The 25,830-nt window shown below is 44.2% G+C and overlaps 2 protein-coding genes across 2 annotated transcripts in view; one reads left to right on the top strand and one right to left on the bottom strand.

Moving 5' to 3' along the window:
• The first annotated feature begins 1,899 nt into the window (after positions 1–1,899).
• Positions 1,900–25,830, top strand: part of LOC144109795 (uncharacterized) — a 58,504-nt gene continuing 34,573 nt past the window's right edge. Inside the window, exons 1-2 of the mRNA XM_077642584.1 lie at positions 1,900–2,092; positions 2,756–3,016. Of these exons, the coding sequence (XP_077498710.1) occupies positions 1,900–2,092; positions 2,756–3,016 (454 nt within the window). The remainder of the gene's footprint in view (positions 2,093–2,755; positions 3,017–25,830) is intronic.
• LOC144110834 (uncharacterized) lies at positions 13,242–15,199 on the bottom strand. The gene is made up of 4 exons (XM_077643921.1): positions 14,831–15,199; positions 14,547–14,685; positions 13,942–14,061; positions 13,242–13,558 (listed from the first exon to the last, which is right to left on the bottom strand). The coding sequence occupies exons 1-4, from the start codon at positions 15,032–15,034 to the stop codon at positions 13,242–13,244; spliced, it is 780 nt and encodes a 259-aa protein (XP_077500047.1). The 5' UTR covers positions 15,035–15,199.

The raw sequence follows: 25,830 nt of genomic DNA, 5'->3' as shown, positions 1-25,830 counted from the left end.
TTGAATGATACCTCTGCAAGTACTGTCCTCAGCTTTTGTATTCTTTGGGAGCCGAGAGGAGCGCTAATAAATGCGATAACTCCATTTTTAGACCATATACTTGTTAACATTCATGATGGCCCTTCGACCTATGTAGAACTTCAGACGCATGACCAGTTTGCAGCAAAGTTCTGTACTGCGATCTGTTCAAGAGCTAGTGGTGTTGTTGATGCCAATTGCTACACTTGCCTACCTGTTTGAGCTGCATGCAGAGTCACCATATATGCTGTTTTAGATGATTTTTCTCAACAAGCAGGCACTGTTTGAGGGTGGTGTAATGTCCAATCAGCAGTTTGACTTAGAGCCAGGCCATGGCCTGTTGGCCATCTTGTCAGCAAAGAAGTTGCAGTCACATCATAGCACCTGTTGTTTATGATAGATTTCTTTGCAGTGGTCTGCAGCACCATTAACATTGTGCACTGGTTTGTTATGTCATTAAAGAGGTGGCATATACCAGCTTCCTTTCGGCAGCTAAAGGCAACCAAAACAATAGATGGCACTTGTGCTGTTAGTACACGACTCTCTCTTAGTAAGCTTCAGTTGGTTACAATTCAGAAACAAAGTGGATTTTCGCTGTCAAAGGACCCTCTTCCAAGCAGTGGCATCGGGCAGTTATCATGAGCTTGCTAGTATGACAATGCAGGGAGTAGCAGATGAAAGGGGATAGTCCCCTCCTTGCATATTCACACTAACAGGTTCATGAGAATCAGCGGACGCCATGGCCGGAAGGGAGTCGTTTGACGGGAAAAAGCTGCTCATTCTTCAGTTGTATTCGACTGCAATTAGTAGTACAAAGGTAGTGAACAGCTGGGCAAGAGTATATTGGTTATATCAGCACTTAACCTATGCCTGTTGCTGAAAGAGTGTAGTTAAAGAAGAGTACTAGGCTGTCTTTTTGTTTCAACATGAGAGGCACCCATTCTTTACGTAAGATCTTTCGCATTCTTGTATACTGTAGTAAGAGTCATTCAAAAGATGTTTAACCTACAGCCATGACTATTTTTCACCATGCTGATGACCTTAAAGCTTTCTTGCTTACATTGATTCCTTTTCTTTATTTGCAAACAATTCACTGAGCAGCAGTGTTGAACTGAACCAACTGAAAACCACCAGAAGTTCATTACACGTCATAAACTATTAGCGCAGAGTGCGTGGCGTGGCGTCAAACATTTTAAAAGATGGCTTGGAATAAAGAAAACAATTTGGGTTTAAAATATGCAACATCAACTTTTGAAACGTCAAGCAGATATATAGGCAAGGTCTTGCCAGCAGCACTAGTATTTGACTTTGGAGTATCAGGTGCATTGCCATTTTTATCGTAGAAAAGTTTGGCAGTACTACAGAAATTGTGCATTTTGTAGTAGAATCTCTTTGGGAACCTTACTGGACAGTAAACATGTTATGCTTTGTAGTAGCCTTTTGGTGGATTTCTTTTTTAAATGTTTTCTTTGTGCGATTTTGGCCTTAATCTCAGGTGATCATTATGGCAGTTTAGGAAGGGCACTCGACTACTGAGTCGGAGTTCCCAGGTTCGAACCCGGCTGCCGTGGCCACGTTTCAATGGAGGCGAAATGCAAAAAGGCGTCTATATGTTGCGCGATGTCAGTGCAAGTGAAGATCCCCAGGTGGTTGAAATTATTCTGGAGACCACCACTACGGCACCTCTTTTTCTCCTTCTTTCGCTCCCACCTTCCTTCCTTCTCTTAAGCAGTGGTTTCGGTGTTGGCCTAGATGTGAGACAATTACTACACCATTTCCCTTCCTTGAAAACCAATTTTCCAATTTTTTTCAGGACGGCGCCTTTATACCAGCACTGAGCCACCAGCAGAGGAGAGGACATCAAAGGGTGTCCGAAAGAATATGAAGCTTGCCATGCTGCAGAAGACATCGGTCAATGGCCTAAAAGGACTATCACCTTTGTGGTCCTTGAAGTACCTTGACCTTGTGTCGTGCTATACGGTTGAATATATGCACTGTGTGCTGCTTGGTGTGACAAGGCAGTTCACAGAGTACTGGTTTGATTCATCCAGCTGCCGTGAGAGGTACTACATAGGTGAGTATTTGTTCATGACCTGGGTTTTCGCGTTTTCTAGCTGACATAAGGCTGTGTGGGGAACTATGCTTTGTTGCTCATTCATTCAAGAACTGCACCTAACATAACATGCATACTAAGCAGTTCTTGTAGCTAGGCTTATTGGTACATATTCAGAAAATGTACAGGAGCGCAAAGTATGGACACTGATGAAGTGACAGTACAAAACGAGCATAGTACTGTAACAAGGTTTAGTTGACATGCATGCATATTTACCCATGTGCCGAGAAACAGACTGCATACATTCACGCATTTATGGACAACACTTATAGACGGATACAACTTAAGAACGCAGCGGCTTTTCTCTGTCAAAGGGACCCTTCCAGCCAGTGGAGTCGGGCAATTCTCATGACCCTGCTGTTGTGACCAAGCAGAGAGTGGCAGACGAAAGGGGGTAATCCCTTCCCACTGTGTCCAGGGATAGATTCCTCTGTTCATTGTGGCGCTGCTCCCTGCATTGCCGCGCTAGCAAGGTTATGAGAATCAGGTGACGCCGTTGGCTGGAAGGGGGTCCTTTGATGGGTAAAAGCCGCTGTCTTCTTGAATTGTGTCCGACTATAGGAAAAAGCTGTGCACTCTCGCATAGCACTACTGATGGGTCACTTATTATTATTGCATTTGCAGGACGGCCAAGTACCGTGAATGCCCTCAACAAACGTCTCACCGGCATTCGACCACCACATCACGTCACCCGTCTGCCTCGCACAATCCAGGAGAGGCACTTCTGGAAAGCACACGAGTGGCGAAACTGGCTGCTTTTTTACTGTGTGCCGTGTTGCATGAACACCCTCCCTGCTCAATTTTTGAGGCACTTTGCTCTTCTCTGCGAGGCAATTTTTATACTTCTACATGAGCAACTTTCATCTGCTGCCATCAGTTATGCAGGTGAGGCCAAATATTCTGTCTGGAGCATAGTTATTTAACTCTGCATTCCAACCTTAAGATTTTATATGCACTCTGGATTAATCCTCTAATAGATATTTATTCTACAGTGGTACCGGAATGGTCCTTTGGTACCTTTGCTTCCATCTTCTGGCAACCAAAAAGATACTTTGGACGAGCCCTACTTTCTATAAAGCAGACACAGATTGCCAGAAAATGCACAAGCTGGACTCTTAATACCCAGAAATGACAGTCTGCTTATGACAAGCCTGGCTCGTCCCAAGTCTGCTAGCGGGTTAAAGCAGCATATACACCAAGTTCTGATGGCATGATTTTTCTTTTTAATTATGTGTAAGGCATTACATAGATCAGCACGTGACATTCCCTGTCGGAAAATCCAGCATGGTTTGTGGTCGCACTAATAATGGGCATGCTGTCAATAATATCGGGTATGTCGGGGATCATGACGGTCAAACCGGGACGTGGTGGCGATGTCGGACATTTGTTGGGAGGCTTACCGGGCATGTCGGACAAATGATAATGGGAACAGAAAACGGTGGGCAGTTTGGTGTCCACGAAAGAAATTATGCTGGGCATGCAGCAACCCATAGCGGTGATAATGGCAGCAATGGGTGGGACGTCTGCTCATTGCTGGGCATCGCAAACGGCGATGGGCAGGTGTTAGTGATCAAAACCGTCATGCTGAACGCATGGTTACTCAATTCTGATTTTGTTTGGAACTCTAACAGGGGCGTGCACAAAGCACTTCGTGCTCGGATGAAATCACTGCAGCTATAGATTTGGGCCAATTGTACACGGCGGCGACGAGTAATTGTTCCGAACGTGTTACTACTCGGTCTCAAGTAAACGGATATTATATATATATATATATATATATATATATATATATATATATATATATATATATATATATATATATATATATATATATATATATATTACGAACGTAGGTTGCGTTGGCTGGGCAGAATAAAGATTTAAGAGAAGTGGGCACTTCTACAAAGACACTTTTATTAATCAACGTTTCGACCGCGGTGCGGTCTTCTTCAGGACTGTCTTCTTCAGGACTTCAGAAGACCGCACCGCGGTCGAAACGTTGATAAATAAAAGTGTCTTTGTAGAAGTGCCCACTTCTCTTAAATCTATATATATATATATCGAAATGCCGAGCGCCAGACCGCTGTGCCCAATCGGATTGCAGGTGGCAGGCTTTGCCTCACTACATGACTGACTAATGGTGACGCAGCAAGCGTTAGTTCCACGGTTCACGCTTTATCGGCAGCTTTTGACAACAGTGCCACAGAACATAGAGCGGCGAGAACTGATGGTAACAAGGCGCTTTAGCACCTATATGCGCCTCTCGCACCCGTAGATAGTGACTCAGAACTAGCGTCGGAACATGGTCGGAAATGTTGCAGCTTTTCAGCAGCGGCGGTGGTGACTACGGCTATATAGCCACCGTCCTGACGTCCGATTTTTTACTGGACATGCACCGCTGTACTGCAACCCACCCTAGCCGGCGTTTTATCTGCCACCACAGCATGCTGCAGTGCTTTGTGGGGAAGCCCACCTAACTGACGTTTGCCGCTTGGTTTTATTGCGGCCTCTGCAATCGCCGCAAGAGGCTTTGAAACAGTGCTTAAACTATGGAAAAGGTATCTCCCAGTTGCTGTCCTTCTCGCTGACTAAATTTTACTTTACCATCGTGAGTTTGTGGAGTTATTTTACAACACAAATTTTAGCTATGTAGAACCATTCATTTCACATCTTTACCCAGGTTTCACCGTATTATCTTTTATAATTTTCATGTGAGTATACCATCACAAATGGCATGGCGGATATACTTTTCATGTTTCTGCAATTATGTTTCGTCATCTCTAAAATATCGTAAGCCAGCTGAAATTATATATCAAAAGGACATTTATCAAGCTATATTTTGAACATTACAATTTAGTTCAAAATTATTTTTGCTCAGTGTGAATAATTTTATGAAGGAGACTTAAAAAACGGCCTTTTTCATGTAGTGTCAGGCAAAAATCTAAAAATTTTTTTAGTTTTAAAATCAATTTTTTGGTGGCTAGTTTACGAAGTGTAAACATATTGTAAGTCCTAGAATATATTTATTATTTTTTCTTACAGATATTGTCTTCTCAATACAATTTTTTCATAATTTTCAACTTTTTGTGTGCTTGAAAATTTTTTTGCGATATTCTCACCAAGTTTTGTGTCTAAAAGGCACAGAATATATTTATCATGTAAATTTCTCCTCTATATATGTCTAAAATTTTGCAGGAAAAATCGTATAGCTCGGGCCTATCAAAAACAGTTATTTTTCCAGTGGTAACAAGAGTTAAACAACCCATATGTATTACATGTTACAGCAGCAAAAAAATAGATGGAGCCAGTCACGTACAAAACAGAAATTCAGATTGAATTCTGATCACGGGATCAGTGACAAACTGTGATAAAATTAATGTTTTTACTGCTACTACCTTAATACCTTTCCATTAAAGCATTTCAGCACCATGGACATCACCATGCGAAAATAATGGTCTAATTAGCATGCACGGGTATTTTGGCTAAAAAACCAGTAGCTTTCTTGCATTGATGACTCATGTCTTTAAAGAAAGTAAGCTTAAGTGTATGTTTCACTTACTGAGTGTGTAAACTGTAGCTGCCACATATGAAAAAGGCATTGGTTTCCTTTCTTGTCAATTCAATTCACAACACTGAATGAGGTTGCCGGATGTTTCAAAACATTGGCTCATTGCTTAAAACCCTGTAGTGTTTTATTTATTTATTTATTCGAATACCCTGAGGGCCCGCTGGGGGCATTACATAGGGGGGGACATAAATCATAGCACAATTTTCAAAAAAAAAAAAACACTTCAGGTGGTCAACACGGAAAAATGGGAAACAACATAACGTAAACACTGTTACAAAAAAATGCACAAATAACAAAGAAAGAGAACATATTGGTTTGCGATTAAGTGATATAAAAAAGCAAACCTTGCTACTGAACGCGCTGTGATTCCAGATAAGTTGGCAATTTGGACTGAAATAAGGTCTTTTGTTATTAACAAGGTTAAAGGCGAATTGTACTTTGCCCTCTGAGCGAAAATGGGGTTAACTTTGTAGACATGATCAGTGCGACTTGAAATATGAGGTGGTGGCAAAATATGCGAGTGTGCAAATGATGAACTGCTCTGATAGAGTGTGAAAAAAGGAAAACCTGGCAAATTTTTTGCGCATTGCGAGTGGCGGCATGTTGAGCTCTTCCTTCAAAGATGAAATGCTTTGAAATCTCGAGTATGATGACAAGATGAATCATGCTGCTTTATTCTGAACAGCTTCAAGTATATTGGTGAGGGTGATTTAGAAGGGATGCCAAATGAATGACGCATATTCCAGTGAGGGGCGCACAAGAGAATTGGATGCTTGAAGCCTGGGGTCCCTGTTGGCTAGACATAAGCGCCGCTTCAGAAAGCCAAGTTTTTTTGTACCTTAGATGTAATATATTCAATTTCTCTATTTATTTGCATCTGCCATTTGCCGCAACACTCTTGGTAGCTTATTCAGGGCAGATTGCAAAGTTATGATGTCGTTAGGACTAGCTATATCTCTGTAAATTACACAGTCATCGGCAAAAAAGGCAAACTGTCGAATTAATATTTAGTGCTATATCATTATTATATATTAAAAATAGAAGCGAACCTATTACTGAGCCCTGAAGGATGCCCGACTTGACAAGGGTTAGGCTGGAAATATTATCATTTAATTTAACCACTTCAGAACAATACGTTAGAAGTTGTTCACGCCATTGAGAATCAAGCTATTCAAAGGAGATGCGAGTTGCTGATTGAAAATTCAGGAGATTGTGAACACATGTTTACTGTAATGGGTTAGAAAATACAGTAGAATGCTGGATTTTATTTATTTTGCCATTTGGGAGCAGCCAAATGGACAAAATCTTCAACGGCTCCAATGTAAACAAGATACTGAAAGGACCATGTCACACTCGATATTGCTAAATCCGATTGAATCACCTGGATTAGCCTAGACTGCATGCGTTCAGTGTTCACTGCACTCTGAAATAAAGGTGGCTGCTTTATGCATGCATCGGTAATGTATATGCCTTTGCCTTAGACGTCATATGCGTACCTATGAACCACTGCAAATAATGTACAAATGGAAGTTCAGCCCTTGCGCTCATCGGCTCTTCTATCCTTTATTCTACATTTTTGTGCTGCAGTCACCAACACTATACTTGTCCTGTCTGGTACCATGATTGTTGGGTTTTCTAACATCTTGAAAGTGGAAAGTCAACAGAAGTCTGAAGCAGTCCATAGCATTCGTATAAACAAAGTGCAATTTTTTCTTCACAGCTTGTTCGACGTAACACAAACCAAGGACACAGAAAACATGAAAGCTCATGATACATCTAAGACTAGTAAAAAGAAAGGTTGCGTTCACAGTACCTTATTTTCTAAGAAAGTCACGAAAAGTGCACACTGCAGTGCATTGAGTACTGCTTTCAATTTTTAATAATAATGCATTAAGTAGCTTCTGCTCATGTCAGTAAATGAGACAGAATGCAAAATAAGCATGGTTCACAAAATACTCTAAAAACTCAGAAATGACATATTTTTTGTAGGTGACAAAGAATAAATAGCATACATATTCAGCAAAAAGAGCATTTGAGCTCGCTCAATGAGGCTTGACAACTGCCGCGGTGCACACAAAAAATTTGACTGTGCTATCAAGAAAACTGAACAAAAGGCAGTTCCCTGGAAATGAACTAAACACAGTAATAAGGACAACCCTGTTACTGTGGGTGCATTAGTTCATTACCTCTTGACTAAGTTGATAATGGCCTTTGCCATTAAGTTCATGCAAGATGTGCAAATGCCACTGCCCACAAAGCATAAAAAAAGAAATGAAGGAAAACTCAGCAAAATTATGGCAAAGCTGAAACTTCTAGATCACAGAGCAAATGAAGTATAAATGAGCAACTGGAATAAAAAAAAACTCCATAGAAGTGCAGAAAACTATCGGGCAACACACTCAGACACTGCAACCACAAAGGGAAACATGAAAATGTTCGCCTCTGCGACAGTGTGCCAAGTCCTTTGCAGTGATGTCTACTAGGCTAACAAGAGATGTAAGAGCTTGGAGAAGTGACAGGAAATCCTGATTGCAGACTTTGTTTTGCAGCAAATTAAACCAAGCTACAGCCTTGCTCTAATTATGTGTCAAAAAAATGCAAGTTAGGAGCCTCCATAATGCTTGCTCTGGTGTAAAATCATAAAGTCAGATCAATATTACTCACACGGCTACTAAAAAAGATACATGCGCATGTACACACCACACATTCAAATACAGTCGTACCCCATTAATATGACCCCTGTTAATATGGACGACTCGAATTACGGCCAGTTTTTCTAGGGGCCAAATTTTTTAATGTAATGATACTTCTTGAGTATGGAAACTTGCTGTACGGACTGTGCACAGGATGAAAATGCACAGTGCCCATTGGGACCACTGTATTTCTGTGTGTTAATAAACACGACAGCCCCAACAAAACTTTTTCTCTCCGGTATTTTGAAATCAGGAGTGACGCCTAAGTGATGGTCCTTTTTTGTGTTTTCATGTTTACAGGGTGTTCAGTGGGTATACCTTACTGTTTCCCTTAGTGCATAAATTGATGTGAATAAAGCTCTATCTGGGACTCTCGCTGCTTAGAGGTTTTTAGCAGTTCTTGGGATGTGAACAGTCATGACAGGAGATAAGTCATTGCACCATGAAATGCCATCCTGCTTCTGATGCAGCGCTAGGCACTTCAAACTGCACCGCATTAGTTAAACATAAAGGCGAGCAGAGTAATGTACATGGAGCTCACAAGATTTCATCTCCTTTCCGCATCACTAGCCACGACTACCCACAGAAGCAGATGTTATATAAAACGTGTTTTTTGTGAACTTCTTTAAAGATTCATTATTACGGACGACTCACTTTATCAATAATTTCGCCCCAGAACAAAGTGCCCATACCAACAAGGCAGGACTGTACATCATTTGTTGACTTGGTTGTGTTGCAGCACACAGAACCATGATGAACACAGTCATTAACAGTAAAGCAAAATCAACATTTCTCTGACATTGGACACGCTTATTTACTGGCCAACTGTTGCCACTTCGAACTTAAGATGTGCACCACAGCCATTGACAGAGCAGATGTTGCCCTCTACCCTCACAGCTAAAAATAGTGAATAGGCCGTTCAAGCACATGAAGCTGACAAGGACATCAAAGTACAAAACAGCGACAACGAGATCACAGGACTTTCTCACACACTGCAATGGCTTCCTCCATCACTTGCAGACAACATTGTGATAAAGCCAGCTTTGTGAATTTATGCAGTTCGTATGAGTTTACACGCAATAAGGCCACAGAGGCTTGGCAAAATAAGCAAAATTAATTCAATCATATCTCCATAGAATACTAAAATGAACTTTGATTTCAGCATACTTTGTGAATTAAGCGACATAGCATACATTAGACATTTATTCATGCTGTGCTGCTCTTGGCTGTTCATAAAGCATAGGAGAAAACACTTGGCAGTTCATTGGCTCCCATGTTCATTGCTACTGGTGACAACCACCTTACATGGTATTTTAGCTGCATTTGGCAAGTCACACTGTTGTAACCAGCTGCCAAAGCCATTTAGCTTGACATGTGGGTAAGCAGAGGTGAGCACCCAGCCTTATTGCTGGGCTGAGCAGCATTATACCAATGTGTAATGATGCAATCGTCACCCCTAGCCGCACTGAATGGAAAACAAAAATACGAATAATACAAAATATAAACCACATTCACTAGGACCTAGGACTCCATGCAGTTTCTAAAAGGAAACGAATGTCGCTAAGGTCCCTTTCATTATAAATACTGTGAAACAAAACAACAGTGCACAACAAATGAAGAAAATGTGCATCTACTGTAGCAATGTGCTTTCAAATTCCAGTTATAGCATACTGCTCTGCATTTTCATAAGCATGTATAGTTTATATTCAACTTCACTTTGATGAGTGCAACTTAGATGGAGCTACACTGATTTGTCTTCAGTTTGTTGTACTTCCCTTCCTGTATGTGCAGTGGATATGTGATGCAAGAACAGTGAATCACATATACACTGCATGTACAGGAAGGGAAGTACAACAAATGGAAGACAAATCATCGCAGCTCCAGCAATGTAGCATTCATCATAGTGAAACTGATTATAAACTGCACATGCTTAGGTACAATATGATGCAAGAACAGTGAGCGAGCTTTGTGTAGGATGGGCTTAGCTGCCTACGTGCCATAAAACTCAACACACAAAAAGCAAGAACGGTGAAGTCGCGGGCACAGGCCATATCGACAGACACCCAACACTGTTTTTATTTTTTGCCCTTTGAAGGGCAAAGAGAGAATGGCAAAGAGGTCTAGTGCTGACTGTCCCAATTCTGCATGTTAATGCTCCTTCATAGTTTGCTTCAATCCCTTTCAATTTTGTTTGGAAGGTCGCAAATGTATGGTTTTTCTTCGCTTATGAAATTCACAAAGAGACAGGTGTCAGCCACCTCTTTTGGTAGCACCACATCAAAAACTCTGTCATGTGACAGGAAGCACTCCTTAATATGTGGAGGAACTGCCAGATTGTCAGAAACAATCACAGGCCTGCTGAGAAGAATGCAGCTGTTCACTTCCTTCAAGAACAGTATTTTCTCAATTCGCTTGTACTCCCCCCTGTCCGTCTGCACAAAAGTTGTGTCTGATTTTGATGGTCTTTGATATCCAGTGCTGTGATATATCTGCTTGCCCTTTATGAACCGCTCATACTCCACGCCACGTGTTACAGAAACTCCACAGCAAAGCTGAATTTTCTCCTGCTCAGTGGTGCTGAAGGCTATGTCTTTACCTCTTCCTAACAGAGAAAGGTCATGCACATGCAAGGCATTTTTTTACGGTTGTATAGCCTATCAAGCCCTTGCAGACCTGCTTTTCTTCTTCTGTAAGAAGGTCCCCTTGAATAAGCCAGTGGAGCTTCTGCAGCATGATCACTCTTTCAGTACTCTGGTGCGGCAAACCATTTGCTGCTGACACGAGCCGCACAATGCTGCCATTGCCACCCTCAAATACGAAGGCTGAATGAGCCCAAAGTGGCCCAAGTGAACGGGCGCAGTTTCCAAGGTGTTGCAAGATGTGGACGTTGAACGTCATGAATGCCGTCCCATACAATGTCTGGCAGCGGAAAACAAAGGTGTTCAGAAGAGTCTCTGAAATGAAAAACAATAAATGATTTCAAGTGACTCTAAGAACTAACTTTAAATAATTCCATAGAATAAATTTAAAACTGTTAAACAGGGATCTTATTTTTCCTAGTATCCATACTACCAAGTGTTAGACAATGCCAATATTCTTACAAATCATGTCCCATGTGATAAGGCACGCACGAACTTATGAACCCATGATAGAGGCATAACTGCACATCACATATACAATCTGCCACACTGCAATGCAGAGATTAAATTTTGTTACATCATGCAAATCTTGTTAAGTCTCAGGGGTTGGAGTTCATGGTTTCAAATTGCAAGAAAAAGAACGCTAAACACAGGCTCAAATTATTTTTTGAAATTTGATTCAATCAAAAAATATAAAACATCCTTCAGATGTATGCTTGGGCTTGCTGGCTGTTTATTACGAGTTAAAATCAGTCACAACACAGAACTACCAAAGTGCGGAGACCAGGAGCGCAGTATGAGAGCGGGATAGTTTCATTAAGTAGAGAAGTTGTATTTATTGAGGAATTGATTGTCTACTTCACTCAAACACCGAGTGCAGACTGAGGGGCTCCGTTAACTTGTCAAGTTCATCTTGTAGCATAGCACTGTGGCCACAGGCTGTCATCTCTTTATCGCAGCTGTTACTTGGCTAAGGAGTTTTTGCATGCTGCGTAAGAATGCTGGCATTTGGAACTTTAACAAGCCACTTATTTTTAAACTGAAAAAATTGACAGTATAATGAAATACTCTCATGTTCTGGCTTCTGCAAAGGTTCAGGGGAACTTCTATTCTTCTATTGCTGCCAATGTCATGCGGTCTTTGCAGTTGAAGACTGTATGGCTTCTGAATTTCAGCTGCAATCACATATGTCTTCCCCATCCAAAACTTAGTTCTTATGGAGTGTTTTTTGCGTTCACAATGCATACCGTGACTGAAGAAGTGAGACGTGTGCAGGTCACAAGCAATAAATATCGTATGATTTATCCGCCAACAGATAAAGCTATTCCAGTGTGAAGACGACTCAACAGAAAGGCCTGGTTCTAATTGCCTTAGTGAGGCTAGTGTATGTGTGTGTTACTTCTTTGATGTTTTAACTTATTAAGGCGAAAGCCTTCAATGCTCATACTCGCTGCCACGACCCTGTCTGTCCATCCGTTACGCTCTTCAGCAACTCAGTAAGAACAAAACTCTTTGTGCACGATGGGATGTGAACCACCATCCTTTCATTCCGCAGCCGAGCGTGCTAATGACTACGCTACTTCCTGCCAACGCATATGTAGTTCTCCTTGTCTAGGACACTGGAGAGGGCGGAAAGGCGTTGAATCAGACAGATGCCTCCCAAACGCCCTCCAGTGTCTCCAGCATATAAGTGTCACAAACAATTGTGCACTTAATCAACATCTTAACCACACATCAGTGACACAAGCAGCAAAACCTTGCTAAAGGCTTTCGCCTCACAGCACTTTAGGTCAACAAACTGTCCCTTGAATTTTGTTTCATTTATTTGTGTTTTTGTGCAACCAAGTTCTAGAAATAAACTTCTATTTATGTCTCTGTCTTTTATCTTGATCACTTAACATTCACGCTGTTACTATATATTTAAGGCAGTAAAATTTCAAATTGCAACGACTACTGCAAACACAACCATTTCTGCATTATTTGTTGCACTTGCATAAATGGCTTTTGGTAACTAACAAGACAAGACAAATTATTTGTGACTTTTGAGTGTGCACGATGGTGCCACATGAATAATGAAAAAGTGCTAATTCTTCCACCAGAAATAATATTTGCCAAAACAAAATGAAAGCTATGTTCTGAAATAAACAACGAAAAAGTGCCAAATTCCGAAAAAAATTATAAACCAAACAATTCCAGCCTTGGCTACAAGACTATAGCAGCTGCCATGCAGAATTAACTAGTACTCTTATGGAATGCAGAAAATTACCTGCTCTATCGATTTCAGATGGAGACAGCTTTTCACGAAGGAGAATGTGGATGGCCTCTGACAGCTTTGACTGATGCTTCCAGTACTCCGTTCGAAGGATGCCTTCAAGGCATGGAAGGGCATAAAACAAAAGCCACTGCCTCCATTCAGAGGCTTTCCAATAGCCTCGTTCTCTGAGTGGTCGTGGTAGTCTTGTGATGCAATGTGGAGGCTTTATTGCAAGAAGCCTTGTGTCTATGAGAGCCACAGTTGAAGGGGCACCTGTGTAAAAAATTCACAATGGTGATTAACCATCTTTAATCAACTCAAACTAATGATTGAGACATACAATATCTATTATGCGAGATGAAAACAAATACATTTCAAGCAAAAAGCGCAGTTCTGCCAGCTTGAAATCTAAGCCAATTTAAAATCAAAAATCAAAACTTTATTTTAAGCAATTACTGGGGAAATTGGCGCATAAAAATAAACCTTATCAATAACTACCGCAGCAATAATTGTGAACTGTCAGTTATATTATAGTCACCGAATTATGTACTCAAAACATATTGTTGGTCAAAAATCAGTGTAATGATATATTTGAACTTATATACTCTCATAGAAATAGCATCTAAATAACCTATGTTAAGTGATAATGATACAACCTATATAGAAGCGCTGATCACAGTTTGAAGATGACAGGATAGTTTCAGTCAGTTGCTTTGTGACCCCTTGGAGAACACAGTGCATGTACTCGACGATCTGGCCATTGACGAGGTCGAGGCCTAAACAAAAAAGCATGGCATGCTAAGCATTAGTAAAGACATTTTTTAACGCACCAATGTTGTGTTGCCCCACAATAAAAACTGGGACCATAAACAGCCAGGAATATGCAGTCGTTTTGTGACAGAACTCAAAACGCCACATCTGCTGTGCTATAGCTAGCTGATAATAACGTTCTCAATTAAAGGCAAATGAAAGGATGGTAATGCATGTAGATCAAAACGTCGTAATATGACTTCTGCCTTAAAAGAATGTTTTCAAAGCTGCTGCCTGTCATGATAATATAGGGGTAATGATATAGGAGTGCGAGACCCATAGAGTGCGAATTAGCGAGCATCCCCCGTAGATAAATGTTAAACCTGGGCTGAGCCGGCATTCTGAATTATATGCATTTCCGCCCGAATTAACAGGGATCGAATAAATGAGTTTTTACTGTACCCAATTAACACTGTTCGACAAAGTGTTGGACCAAAACAAGCTTTCATACCTTTCAGGCTGAGTAATGCAGATGGTCCTTTTACACCGTTGACATTATCCTTGAAGCGAACTGCCAGCTTCATATCTGAGGCAAGCATTTCTGATGTTCTTGTTTCGACTGGTTCGTCGGTCACATACCGCATGTTCCCAAGAAGTGAGTGAGAGATTGTGCGATAAACCAAAATTTGCTCCCTGCCCCCTCCCTCGTCCTCTTTATCTCATCTCTCTGCATATGCACAATTTCATTAGAAAGATATGTTTTTTTTTGGCAGGGACTAAAATATTTTGATTACCTTCAACGTGCACACCTCTAATAAGGCACCATGGGCAGCCAAAGTAGCCATTGAAGAGCGTCATGTTCAGTACAGATGCCCTTACCGGTGCATCTACGGAGCAGCAAAGCACGTAAGGCTTGGATGCGTGCTTCGACTTGTATGTCCAGTTCACTGGTCTTACACTGTTGACTTCGCAAGCAAACTTGCCAAGGAAAAGTTGCATGTTTGGATGCGACTTTCCAAACCAAAGTTCAGCAAGAATCGGATGCTTGAAGCGCAAGTCTGGAGGAAGCTCATTAACTATAAACTGAAGCGGCCACACAGAAGTTTCAGATGATTTAAAGACTGGGCTCGCGTCAGTGTTTATGGTTAATGTCAAGTCATCTCTTCCCAGGTTTCTTGACTTTTGCAGTCTGCCATAACAACCAGCATTTGTGATGTCACTAATGATGGCTCGTGCGATGTTGTTTGGTGATGCAGGCTGTCGAAGTTTTGTCAAATTTGCTTCAAGTTCATCTTTTGTCTGCTCGATTAAAAAGCTGAGTTGCTTGTGCTTATCTATTATAACAAAAAATGAACCTCGCTCTCTCAAAGACTTCAGGCTGTCTGTGCACTTACATACCGGGCATTTTGCTGCGTTGTCATTTGGCTCCATTACTATGCTGCAGGTGTCACAGACATAGTGGTACTGTAGCACTTGCTCTGTTTCTTTTGCCCACAGTTTTCGAAACAGGTGCTCACTCTGTGGCAAGATATTACAGCCGAAAAGGAAGTTAATAAGTTAAGTGAGGTCGCCTAGGGCTGTCCATGTAAGGCCATGAGCAATGGCATATGCCATGACGGCTGCAACTGCGCCAGCTTTCGTGACTTGTGAGTGAGGCAGTTTTTCATCAAATAAAGGAGGAGCATGACTGTCGCTGTTCTCGGAGTGTACATCTTCCGCGCCGTCGTCGCTGCTATAGCTGCCGTACGACGAAGCATCATCTCTCAAGAAATCTGCACAGCTGGATACAGGATCGTAGTCTTCCCAGCTGTCCTCGCCATCCCCTGCAACAGATGGCTGTTGGCCGCCACTGTCCTCGAGATCTGTATCTGAATCCACGTCAGTTTTTTTCATTTACACTGTCGCAGTAATTCGAGCCGTCTTCCTCTGGAAATGGAAGCGGCGTTGCGCTCTCTTCGGTTTCTGGAGGGTCAGCATTTACACAGTGACTTGCTTCTGTGGTTGACGCAGTCGAACTCGCAGCGGCATAAGCGGCATGTGCCTCCCGTCGCCTGTTAAAGCTTGTTGCTGGTACCTCGAAGTAGTTGTCGCGCTCCAAATACTGCTTGCGACGCTTTTCGGGGCGACTTTCCGACATTTTCTAACCACAGCACGCAGTGCACACGAAGATCAGACGATGCAGCGCGACCAACCTCACGCACGGAAAAAGGCGGGTAAGCTGCAAAACAGCTTAGGCGCAGTGTAGAGATGCTGAAGCAGAGAGAATCCGAAACCGGCCAATAGGTCGGCTTCGGATTCTCTCCGCATCATTATATAGGTCGAGTTTGGATTCCATGTGTTGGTTTCGAATTTATTTCGCTTCTAAACAGAACAGGGGAAAGTTAAAATGTAGGGCGTGGCTTTGTGAACGGAACAGATGGCTGCACATATATATTATATATGGTTTTGCGCACTGGCGCACAGCTGCGCCGCGTCACTGCGGTGCGCCGCCGCAAACTCCTGCTGCGGGTTGGTTGTGAAACTTTATTTCCAGCGGATATAGAGGAGCGACACGAAGTCGCCCCCCGCTTAAACGGCGGCCGCTATCCCTTGGGCAGCGGCGGCGTCTTCAGCCAGCTGGAGGAGCTTGATCTGTATCCCCGGTTCGGGGCTGAGCAATAGAGCCTCCCAATGAGCAGAGTCAGTAATGAAGTGACTCGCGGGTAGGGACTGCGGGCAGTTCCAGATCATATGATTTAGATCGCCTTTCGCATCACAATTTTTGCATTTGTTTGAGTAGAGTCCTTCCGAATAGAAGCTACACAATTGGGGATTTGGATAGGTGTTAGTATGAAGTTTACGCCAGGCTTTGGCCTGTTGCTTGGAGAGCGTTTTATCTGCTGGGGGAATCTGAGTCTTGCAAGCCTGTAGTGCTGCAGGATTTCTCTGTAAGAAAACAACCTGTCCTTGCCAGAGTATAGGGCGGGTGGGCTGCACGACCCAGCTCGGCGGGACAGTTCTCGAGCTAGGTTATGAGCCGCCTCATTACCAGCAAGGGAAGCATGAGCAGGCGTCCAGATTAGGCGAATGCGCCGCGTGGGCTGATAATTTAGCAGAATCCGTGCTGCTTGTGGGGAGATTCTTCCAAACGTGTAGTTACGTATAGCCAATTTTGAGTCGCTGACAATGGTTTCTGCCGAGGATCCCACAATGGCTAGAGCAATGGCTGTTTCTTCTCCAACATGTGTGTGCTGAGTGCGTATAATGCTCCCAGTTATGAGTGTACCACGTTCCGTGGTGACCACAGCTACCATCTTGTCAGCCGAAGAATCTGCCGCATCTACATATACCACAGAGGTATCATTAAGAAAGCGTTTGCCTAATGATTTGGCTCTCTCTGTACGACGTTCAGCGTGGAAATCTGGGTGCATGTTCCGAGGTAGTGGAGGAATGACCAGAAGCTGGCGTATATGTTTGGGAAGGTCAGTTGTGGGTCCGCCTTGTCGTTCGTATGTTATGCCTAGTGTGGACAGAATGTGTCTGCCAGTTGGTGTGGCCGATAGTCGTTCGTACTGCGAGACGGTTACCGCTTCAATAATCTCGCTTAGGGTGTTATGAAGACCGAGACCTAACACTTTCTCAGTCGCTGTGTGCATGGGTAGCCCAACTGCCTGTTTGACGCATTTTCTGATTATGGCCTCCACTTTTTCTTTTTCAGCTGACTTGAGATGTAGGTAAGGGCATAAGTAAGCTATGCGGCTTATCACAAAGGCTTGTACTAAACGGAGAGTATTGCTTTCCTCCAAGCCCGAGTGGCGATTACTAATGCGGCGAATGAGTCGCATAATTTGCTGCGAGGTTCCCTGAAGCTTCCGAATTACGTCACCATTGAAGCCGTGTTCTTGTAGAATTAGGCCCAAGATTTTAATTTTGGGCACTCGAGGAATGGGGACTCCGCGAATACTGAGTTCGATGGCCGGTGGGGTTTGCGCAAGGGATCTGATGTTCCGGAATATGAGAAATTCAGATTTGGCTGGAGAGCACCGCAGCCCCCTAGGGTCTACATAGTTCCCCACGATATCTATTGCATGCTGTAGTCTCTCCTCGATTTCGGCATCATTGCCCTCGGCGGTCCACAAGGTGATATCGTCAGCATAGAGGCTGTGGTGGAGTTGCGGAACCTGCGCTAATAGGTGTGGAAGTTTCAACATAGCAACGTTGAAGAGAAATGGTGATAGGACCGATCCCTGCGGGGTGCCCTTGTTGCCGAGGGGAAAGTCATGCGAGTGGAGACCTCCTACTTGAAAATGCGCCTTTCTACCTGAAAGAAAGTCGCGGATATAGTTGAAGGTGCGGGCTCCCACCCCGAGTTCATGAAGGTTCTCCAAGATCGCATCATGTCTGACATTGTCAAAGGCCTTTTCCAGGTCAAGTCCAAGAATTATTCTGGTGTCCCGCGTTTTTGCCTCAATAATCTGATGCTTGAGCTGAAGCATTACATCCTGCGTAGAAAGTTTTGGTCGAAATCCAATCATGGTTGGAGGGTACAGCTCGTTCCCCTCCATAAACCGGTTGAGGCGGGTAGGAACTACGTGCTCCATGAGCTTACCTACACAAGACGTGAGCGAAATCGGCCTGAGGTTCTCAAGGCTGAGTGCCTTCCCTGGCTTTGGGATGAGAATGATCTCTGCCGTTTTCCATATTTGTGGGATGGAGCCCTCCGACCAACATTTCTGCATATACTCAGTTAGTGATTGTAGCGACAATTCATCCAGGTTGCGGAGGATCTTGTTGGATACTGCATCGGGGCCAGTGGCGGATTTGCAGTTTAGCCTGGCAATCTCTGCCCTAACCTCATCCACAGTAATGGGGGAGTCGAGCTGCGTGTTTTCCGGACCAGCATAATCTGGGAAGGCTTGGATAGGAGAATTGCCAATATATCTATCTTTAAGTTCAAGGAAAAGGTCCTCTGGTGGGCCTGCATACTCATGCACAAGCTTCTGCAGGTTCTGCCTCTGGGTGGTTCTGCTACCTGTAGGGTCAAGTAGATGACGGAGCAAGTGCCAAGTCTTAGAGACTCCCATATTGCGATCCATTTGGTTGCATATGTCATCCCAGTTTTTTTGAGTAAGTTTAGCTGCATGGTCCTCGATCTCCTTGTTTAGCCTAGCTATTCTTCTGCGCAGATTGCGGTTCCACCGCTGTCGTTTGAGTCGGTTCTCGAGTCCACTCTTTGCCTCCCATAGGTGAAGAAGCCGGCTGTCCGCAATCTCCAGGTGGTCAGCCTGGTCTAACGTATGGGTGACTGCTTTGGCATCTTGACAAACATCCTGTGCCCAGATATCTATGTCTAGTATTTCGGGGGTATCAGCTTCTCGGGCGGCTCTTTTAACGCGGAACGTGTCCCAATCGACAAGGGTGGGGGCTCGAGCGCTACGACGTTTGGGGCCAGTTGAGGTCACTATTTCCAATATGTAGTGATCGCTGCCGAAATTTTGTTGAGTGTTTATCCATGTTGGAGTGCCCGAATTTTTAGCAAAAGTCAGATCGGGAGACGTATCCCTGGAAACACTGTTACCGCAGCGGGTGGGGACTAGTGGATCTGTAAGAAGAGTCAACCCACACTGTTGTGCGGTGAGCCACAGTTTTCTACCTTTAATGTCCTCCTGTGCGTAACCCAAAGCCGGGTGTTGGGCATTAAAGTCTCCCGTGAAAATGACAGGGTGATTGCCTGCGAGCTTCAGGGTCGCCTGAAAAAGCGGGCCGAAGCTTGCTTTCCGTAACTTTGGGCTGCTATAGACATTCAGCACAAACAGACTGTGGTCGGGTTTCCTAGGCGGAATTAATTCGACTAGCACGTGTGTGACATTTGTGACTGGGGTATCGTGCTGTACTACCGCAATATTTCGTTTGACAAGAGTCGTGACTCCAAGCGTTCCACCCCCCGATGAAAAGGATTGATACCCTGCTAGCTTGCTATTAGTTTGTGTCTCTTGTAGTGCGATTAAGTCCGGTCCGTCCCTATTGTTGAGGAATTGTTGGAGTACAGCTCGTTTGCGGCTAAATCCTCGGCAGTTCCACTGCCAGATGGTGTAATTGGCTTGTGGCGCCATGTTGTTGCTAGTCGGATGCCGCTTCAGAAGAAGCGGGTTTGCGAATTTTGTGAGAAAGGAGCCTGCTCTCTGCTTCCTGCTGCCAGCTGCCTAAGTTAATTAATTCCTGCCGGTGTCTGCATAATTCTTCCATAATGGAAGTCATTGTAAGCTGCACTTGAATGAGGGTGCTGTTAGTCTGCGTTTGCGCTTCTTCAATTTTGTGAATGGTGTCGGCTAGTGTTTGGCCTTCTGACAGGGAATCGCCTGCTTTTCGCTTAGGCGGGGGTGCCCGCGTTGATTCAGCATGCATGTCCGCTCCGGCGGAGGTAGAGGGGGTAGGTTTATTGGCGCCATCGGTCGTAGGCGGTGACCCAGCCTGCATTTGTTGCTGTTTTAGAGCGGCATTTTCTTTCTTTAGGTCCTCGACCTCACGAAGTAATTTCCCTACCAGCACTTTCAGGTCTGCTAGCTCAGAGGGGTTGGAGTTAGATTTCTGGGAGGCTTTATCTGCCCAGCCTACCTTTTGCGTGCCGACGGCGTCCTGGTTCAAACCGGGGTTCAGTGGCTGGTGTGAAGGAGTCCTGGATTTGGAGGCGGACCGGCCTCTCGGTTCCAGTCGTGGAAAGCAGCTGGATCGATGTCTATAATTTGTTCGTCCCCTGCTTTTGGAGCGGCTGCGTCGCTCTTTAGACTGCGGCCACTCTTGGCTATGCTGGGTCAGATGTTGGCGTTCCTGTTCCCAGCGGCGTTTGCTGACAATGTATGGAGTGCGGTAGATTTCGCGGCATTTGTTGCTGCCCAGTTCATGGCCCTTACCGCACAAGGCACACTCAGGCTCGCAGCTATGTGTCTCAGGAGGATTTTCCAAGCCGCATTCGCGGCAGCGAGCGTTTTTCGGGTCCGGGCAAACGTCTCTGCGATGTCCGAGTGGTCCGCACAAAGAACACACTTCGTATTTTTTTTGTAGAGGCAGCAGCGAATCATGCCACCACCGAAGCTGATCCAACGGGGAACTCGCTCACCGTTGAAGAGAATGAGGACCGTCTGCGACTGCGCACCCATGCGCCGGACTCCACATATTGGAGGATTCCTTGGATGCTGAAGGTTCGCAAGGAAGTCAGCGTCCGATAGATGTTTCGGAACGCCTTGGATCACTCCTTTACCACTGCCATCCGGCGTGGCGACATACGAGGTGATGGCGATCTTGTTCGCGCCGTAGATGAGCTCCTTGATGTGTAAGTAGCGTTCCACTCGTACCGCGGAATGGGTGGCCACCAGTATGGTGTGTTGCTTGAAGTTGAGTAGCATGCAGTCTTCAGATGATTCTGCCAAGGTGAGGCCCTCGGCGTCCCGGATGAGTTGACAGATGCCGAGTTGGCCACAGCTCTCGAGTATACGGAGGCCGCCCGATGGCCGGAATATCACCTTGGTTAGGCCCTTGGGTAGGCGAGGTAGGTTCGACGCCACCGATTGTCGAGCAAGTCGTCGGCCAAGCTTTTTCGCAGAGGAGTCGGCAGAGTGCCGCATGCTGCCCTGTCCCTGGGCGCGATCGGTTCCATTGTGTGCCGCGGGGTTATTCCTTTGGCGTTCGTGACCGGAGCGTTTCGATTCACCGACGGTGAACCAACCATATTGGTGCGAAACTTCTTTGGGGCTAATGTCAGCCCCCTCCACGGTGACTTCCATGTCCAGTGTTGGAGGAAGATCCCACTCAGATAATGCGGCACAGCCCCGTCAGAGCGGGGTCGCTAGGCCTGGCGTGGCCTAGCGGGCCGTGCGTACCGGCGAGAGCCGAAGCGCAGAAACGTCCGCAGAAACAGGCAAAAAGGGACTTGCCGATGCGTCCGACGGCGTTATCCGAGCTTCGAAAACGAAATCCAGGCAAGAGCGGTGTTTACCGTCGCTGAATTCAGTGTTGGGCATGGGTGAAGCGAGGAGCGTTCGCGCGAGCGTCCGATCCACGCCACGTCCGAGCCGGTTCTCCCGAGATGTCCTGCTCCGGGTGCATGTTTTCTTCGCGCGTGGCATTCAGACTGCCGTTTGGAATCCGCGTGCATCGAAGATTAGACCGGTAGTCGCTGGATGCGATAGCCGCGCGTAACTACGTCGTAAAAGAAGGCCACTTCGACTGGGCAGCTGCGCTCGTCAGCGCTGCTCGAGCCGGGCGAGAAAAGAGGCGCTGCGGCGAATGTTGGTCGCGAATTTGGTTGCCCTGAACTCGAGGAGGAATTCAGGGAGGGGGGGGGGGGTTAACTCGGTAGATGTAGGTGAAAAACTAATTAAATTAGTATAGACACCTAATTTCTGTGGCACGTTTTCTTCTCCATAATGGTGCGGAAGACACTACTACGCATGAATCACTATGTGATATTTGTCTACGGCCACTAAATAATCTATATTCAAATTTTAGTCCTGCTGTTTCGGTGTTTGTTTCAAGAGCCGAACGATGACTGTGTCGTCAGTGTGTGATTTTGTGTCCCGTGAGGCATGGCATAACGTCAATATAATCGCTGCTTCATTGATTTAATTTACTGCAGTGCTGAAGCCAGCTTTCCTCGAGGGCCGGAATGACAAATAATGAGGAAGCAGCGGCTATATTGCTGTTTTTTCATGTCTCACGTCACCTGTAAGTACACGTTAAATTCTGTTGAGAACGAAACCTCATTGGGCTGTTGAAAACGAAACCGAAACAGCACGAGAAAAATGTGATTATAAATTATTTATCGCTCGTAGGAGAATAATATTTGGTAATCTATGTACAATAATGCCTTACACATCATTACAAGTAAGAAAAAACGCACCCAATATTTAGCTGTCTATACTCCTTTAATTCTACGACCACGGAATCCAAGAGCTCATTTCCAAGCAAAACAATTGCTTGCATGGATAATGACGACTAATGTGTCTAAAAATAAAATATAGTTCCAGTGATTACTTTTCAGTTATGTTTAATGGAGTAAAAACTTTCAACAACCCTGCTGGCCTTTGCCTTCCCGGACCCGCGTCGCTTATATATATATATGGGCATGTTCTGGCAAGAACAGTAATCGAGGTAATTTCGTATTTTTCTCAGAAAAAAATTGTATGTCACACAAGAGGTGGAGAATGTCGTTTTTTCCACTTCTCAAAGATGCAAGTTTGGAGCATCACTGCATGCGCAATAAATTGTTTCCGCGCATAAGTATTTTTTCAGTACCTCATTACAACTTGCACTATACGAAGAAATAAAAAAACGTTTTCTTACTACGTCAATCTTCTAAGTAAAAAAGCTCAAACTTCGCTTCCGGAGCCATGCGGTGCCAAAAAGGCACTTTTCAGGGCAGCCTTAGGGCAAGATGCCTAAAGATCTCCTGACTGAATCTTTTTCTCTGTATTTTTCAGCTACTTTTAATCACTTCAGGCAAGTTTTGTAGCTCTACAGTTGACCTATAGTTTTCAATATGGCCTCAAAATTGGCCGCAGTTCAAAATCGTTGAAAAACTGACAACTTTGACTTAATTGAATTTTTTAAAAAAACTTCATCATCGAATTTTATTAAAGTTTCCCTTAATATACTCAATACTTCATAATTTTAAGGCACCAAAAAAGTGTTGCATTATTTTGTTTTAAAGTATGAAAATAAATGCAAAACTGAGTTCGTGTTTTTGTTACCTAGAATTGCTTAATACTGCCTCTTAGAAATAGTAATTAACTGTCAGAAATTTTATTTAGCACTCACTGAACGTAGTTTCATTATATTTACCACAATATGCGAACCATCCTGATTGTTTGTACAGCTTCTACTCGCTTGTATAGCGGCGTTCTTAATGCGTCAAAATGGGAATAAATTCGCTATTTGAACTGATGTCTCAAGAACTGGCTTATGGCGGTGAAACGTTTTTTTTTGTATTCTCTAATCTATCATCGTAAGGAACATTGGTATGTAATTGATTCTTTGAAAAATATTAAATCATTTCTCGGTTCTTAGCACAAGTTTTATATATAAAAATTAACATTATTGTGTTTCTGAAGCCGACATTTCTGTACCTGCATCTGTTTACCTCTATGTTCAATGGTTCTACAGCGCACTTTCAGTAGACTGAACGTCTTCTTCTGAGAGGAACAATTTATCTGCAAGGTTTTTATTCAGGAGGAGTTTTAATAGGGACGCAATTTACAAATGGGATCCCGCTTTATGTGCAGATTGCAATTCAGAAAATCGTAACAAGAAATAAACGGCAGCAGTTGATGTCGGTATCCAGCACGAAGCACAACCCATATCACAGTCTCTTTCATTCCGAAGCAACGGTGGAAGCCACGTAGGATGCACTGCCTTCATTTGTTTGAACGTGCTTCCACATATGGAGCGTCTGAACTCCAGGCACTTTCTTTGCCGTTTTCCATTCAACCTTCTTCGTTTCGCGAAAGTCTGCAAGCTCCCTCTGTGAGAGCTCCAGAATGGTGATGTTCTTGAGCGCGCGTTTCTTGAATTGCGTCTACGAAGCAGCCAGCTGTTTGTATGGCCTCAATTGCAGGCTTCCGCAAGTTGCGGTGTGATTCTCGATGTTTCACAAGCCCACCAACGCCGTCGCAAGCATTTTTGCCGTGCCCAGTGGTCGAAAACATCCATTTCGTCTCTTGACGTTCTCTGCGTTGTAGCTCATGAAACTAACATTTATTCTTGAAGTGAGCGGGAGCCCCGTCGCTCACATATGTTATCTTGGTGTACATTAGCGCGTTGTCGACACACAAAACTCGTGATCCGAACAACATCCGCTCACAAGGGCTATCTCGGTCGCAGGTCAAAGGCTGAGGCATAACTGCCAGGCGTTCGGTGCGTTGCGATGGAAAGATGATAGCGGCGGCTAAAGCCTCGGTGCGGCGGTGGCCCACATGGTGCTATGAAATTCAGTGTCGCGCCGGGCGTTATATAGCTATAGGAGCGGCTGCCAATTTAAACGCGGTTCATCGCTGGAGCGGCGGTAGCAGTTAAAGTCATCTTGAGAGTGCGACGGGTGCATTAATTGTTAGCATAAACTACCCCTACACACACGTCACTCCAAGATAACGTGATAAAGTATGCTTACAGTAATTTAGGTCCCACTGTTAGAAAAGTACGAAAGCGAATAGGAGCTTTAGACCTTTGATTAGAAAAAAACCTCTTACAAATTACACTTATGAACTCAAACTGTAGCGTTTAAAATTTACCCACAAAAAAACCAATACTAAATCCAGCTTCTGACGATTGCGCATCCTAAGAGGGAATACTGAGCAGTCGTAGGGATTGAAATCATGAAATCTGTTTTGTATTTATTTTCATACTTTGAAACAATATAATGCAATACTTTTTCGGTGCCTTAACAAGAAAGCAATTTTCATGAAGAGAACACGCCAGCGCTTCCAGCGCCATGCTACGCCGCACGAGAGTCGTTTCGCGACAAAGCTGTAGCCGAATCGCAATCCAGCCGGAGAATAGCGTCCGATCTTGACATTGCGTCCTGCTCGTGAACGACGTTTTAGGATGCTTGCGTACGTTAAGTACGAGGACAAAGCTCGGGCCATATTGCCGGTTAATTTAATCAAGCTCTTTGAGCCTGAAAGCATCGATGATTTCGACCCTAGAAAACAAGTGAATGCATTTTGGTGCTCCGAAGACCGGAGCATTTTCGGCTACTACCCGGCCTTTGTTCACGCATTGGCAGGTAAGTGTGCACGATATAAACACTTTTCTTTTGGCAGTTT

The sequence above is a fragment of the Amblyomma americanum genome, chromosome 11 (assembly GCF_052857255.1).
Source record: "Amblyomma americanum isolate KBUSLIRL-KWMA chromosome 11, ASM5285725v1, whole genome shotgun sequence".
In the NCBI taxonomy this organism is placed as follows: Eukaryota; Metazoa; Arthropoda; class Arachnida; order Ixodida; family Ixodidae; genus Amblyomma; species Amblyomma americanum.
The sequence above is the reverse complement of the archived record's forward strand: the minus strand, read 5'-3'. Positions and strand labels throughout refer to the sequence as shown.

What these genes read in the sequence shown, in the direction of transcription:
- LOC144110834 (XM_077643921.1), bottom strand. Translation starts at nt 15,034, where the DNA reads ATGCAACTTTTCCTTGGCAAGTTTGCTTGCGAAGTCAACAGTGTAAGA. An exon ending in TGCATTACTCAGCCTGAAAG is followed by an intron (nt 14,062 to 14,546) that starts GTATGAAAGCTT and finishes TTTTTTGTTTAG; the next exon opens with GCCTCGACCTCGTCAATGGC. An exon ending in TGATCAGCGCTTCTATATAG is followed by an intron (nt 13,559 to 13,941) that starts GTTGTATCATTA and finishes TTTTTTACACAG; the next exon opens with GTGCCCCTTCAACTGTGGCT.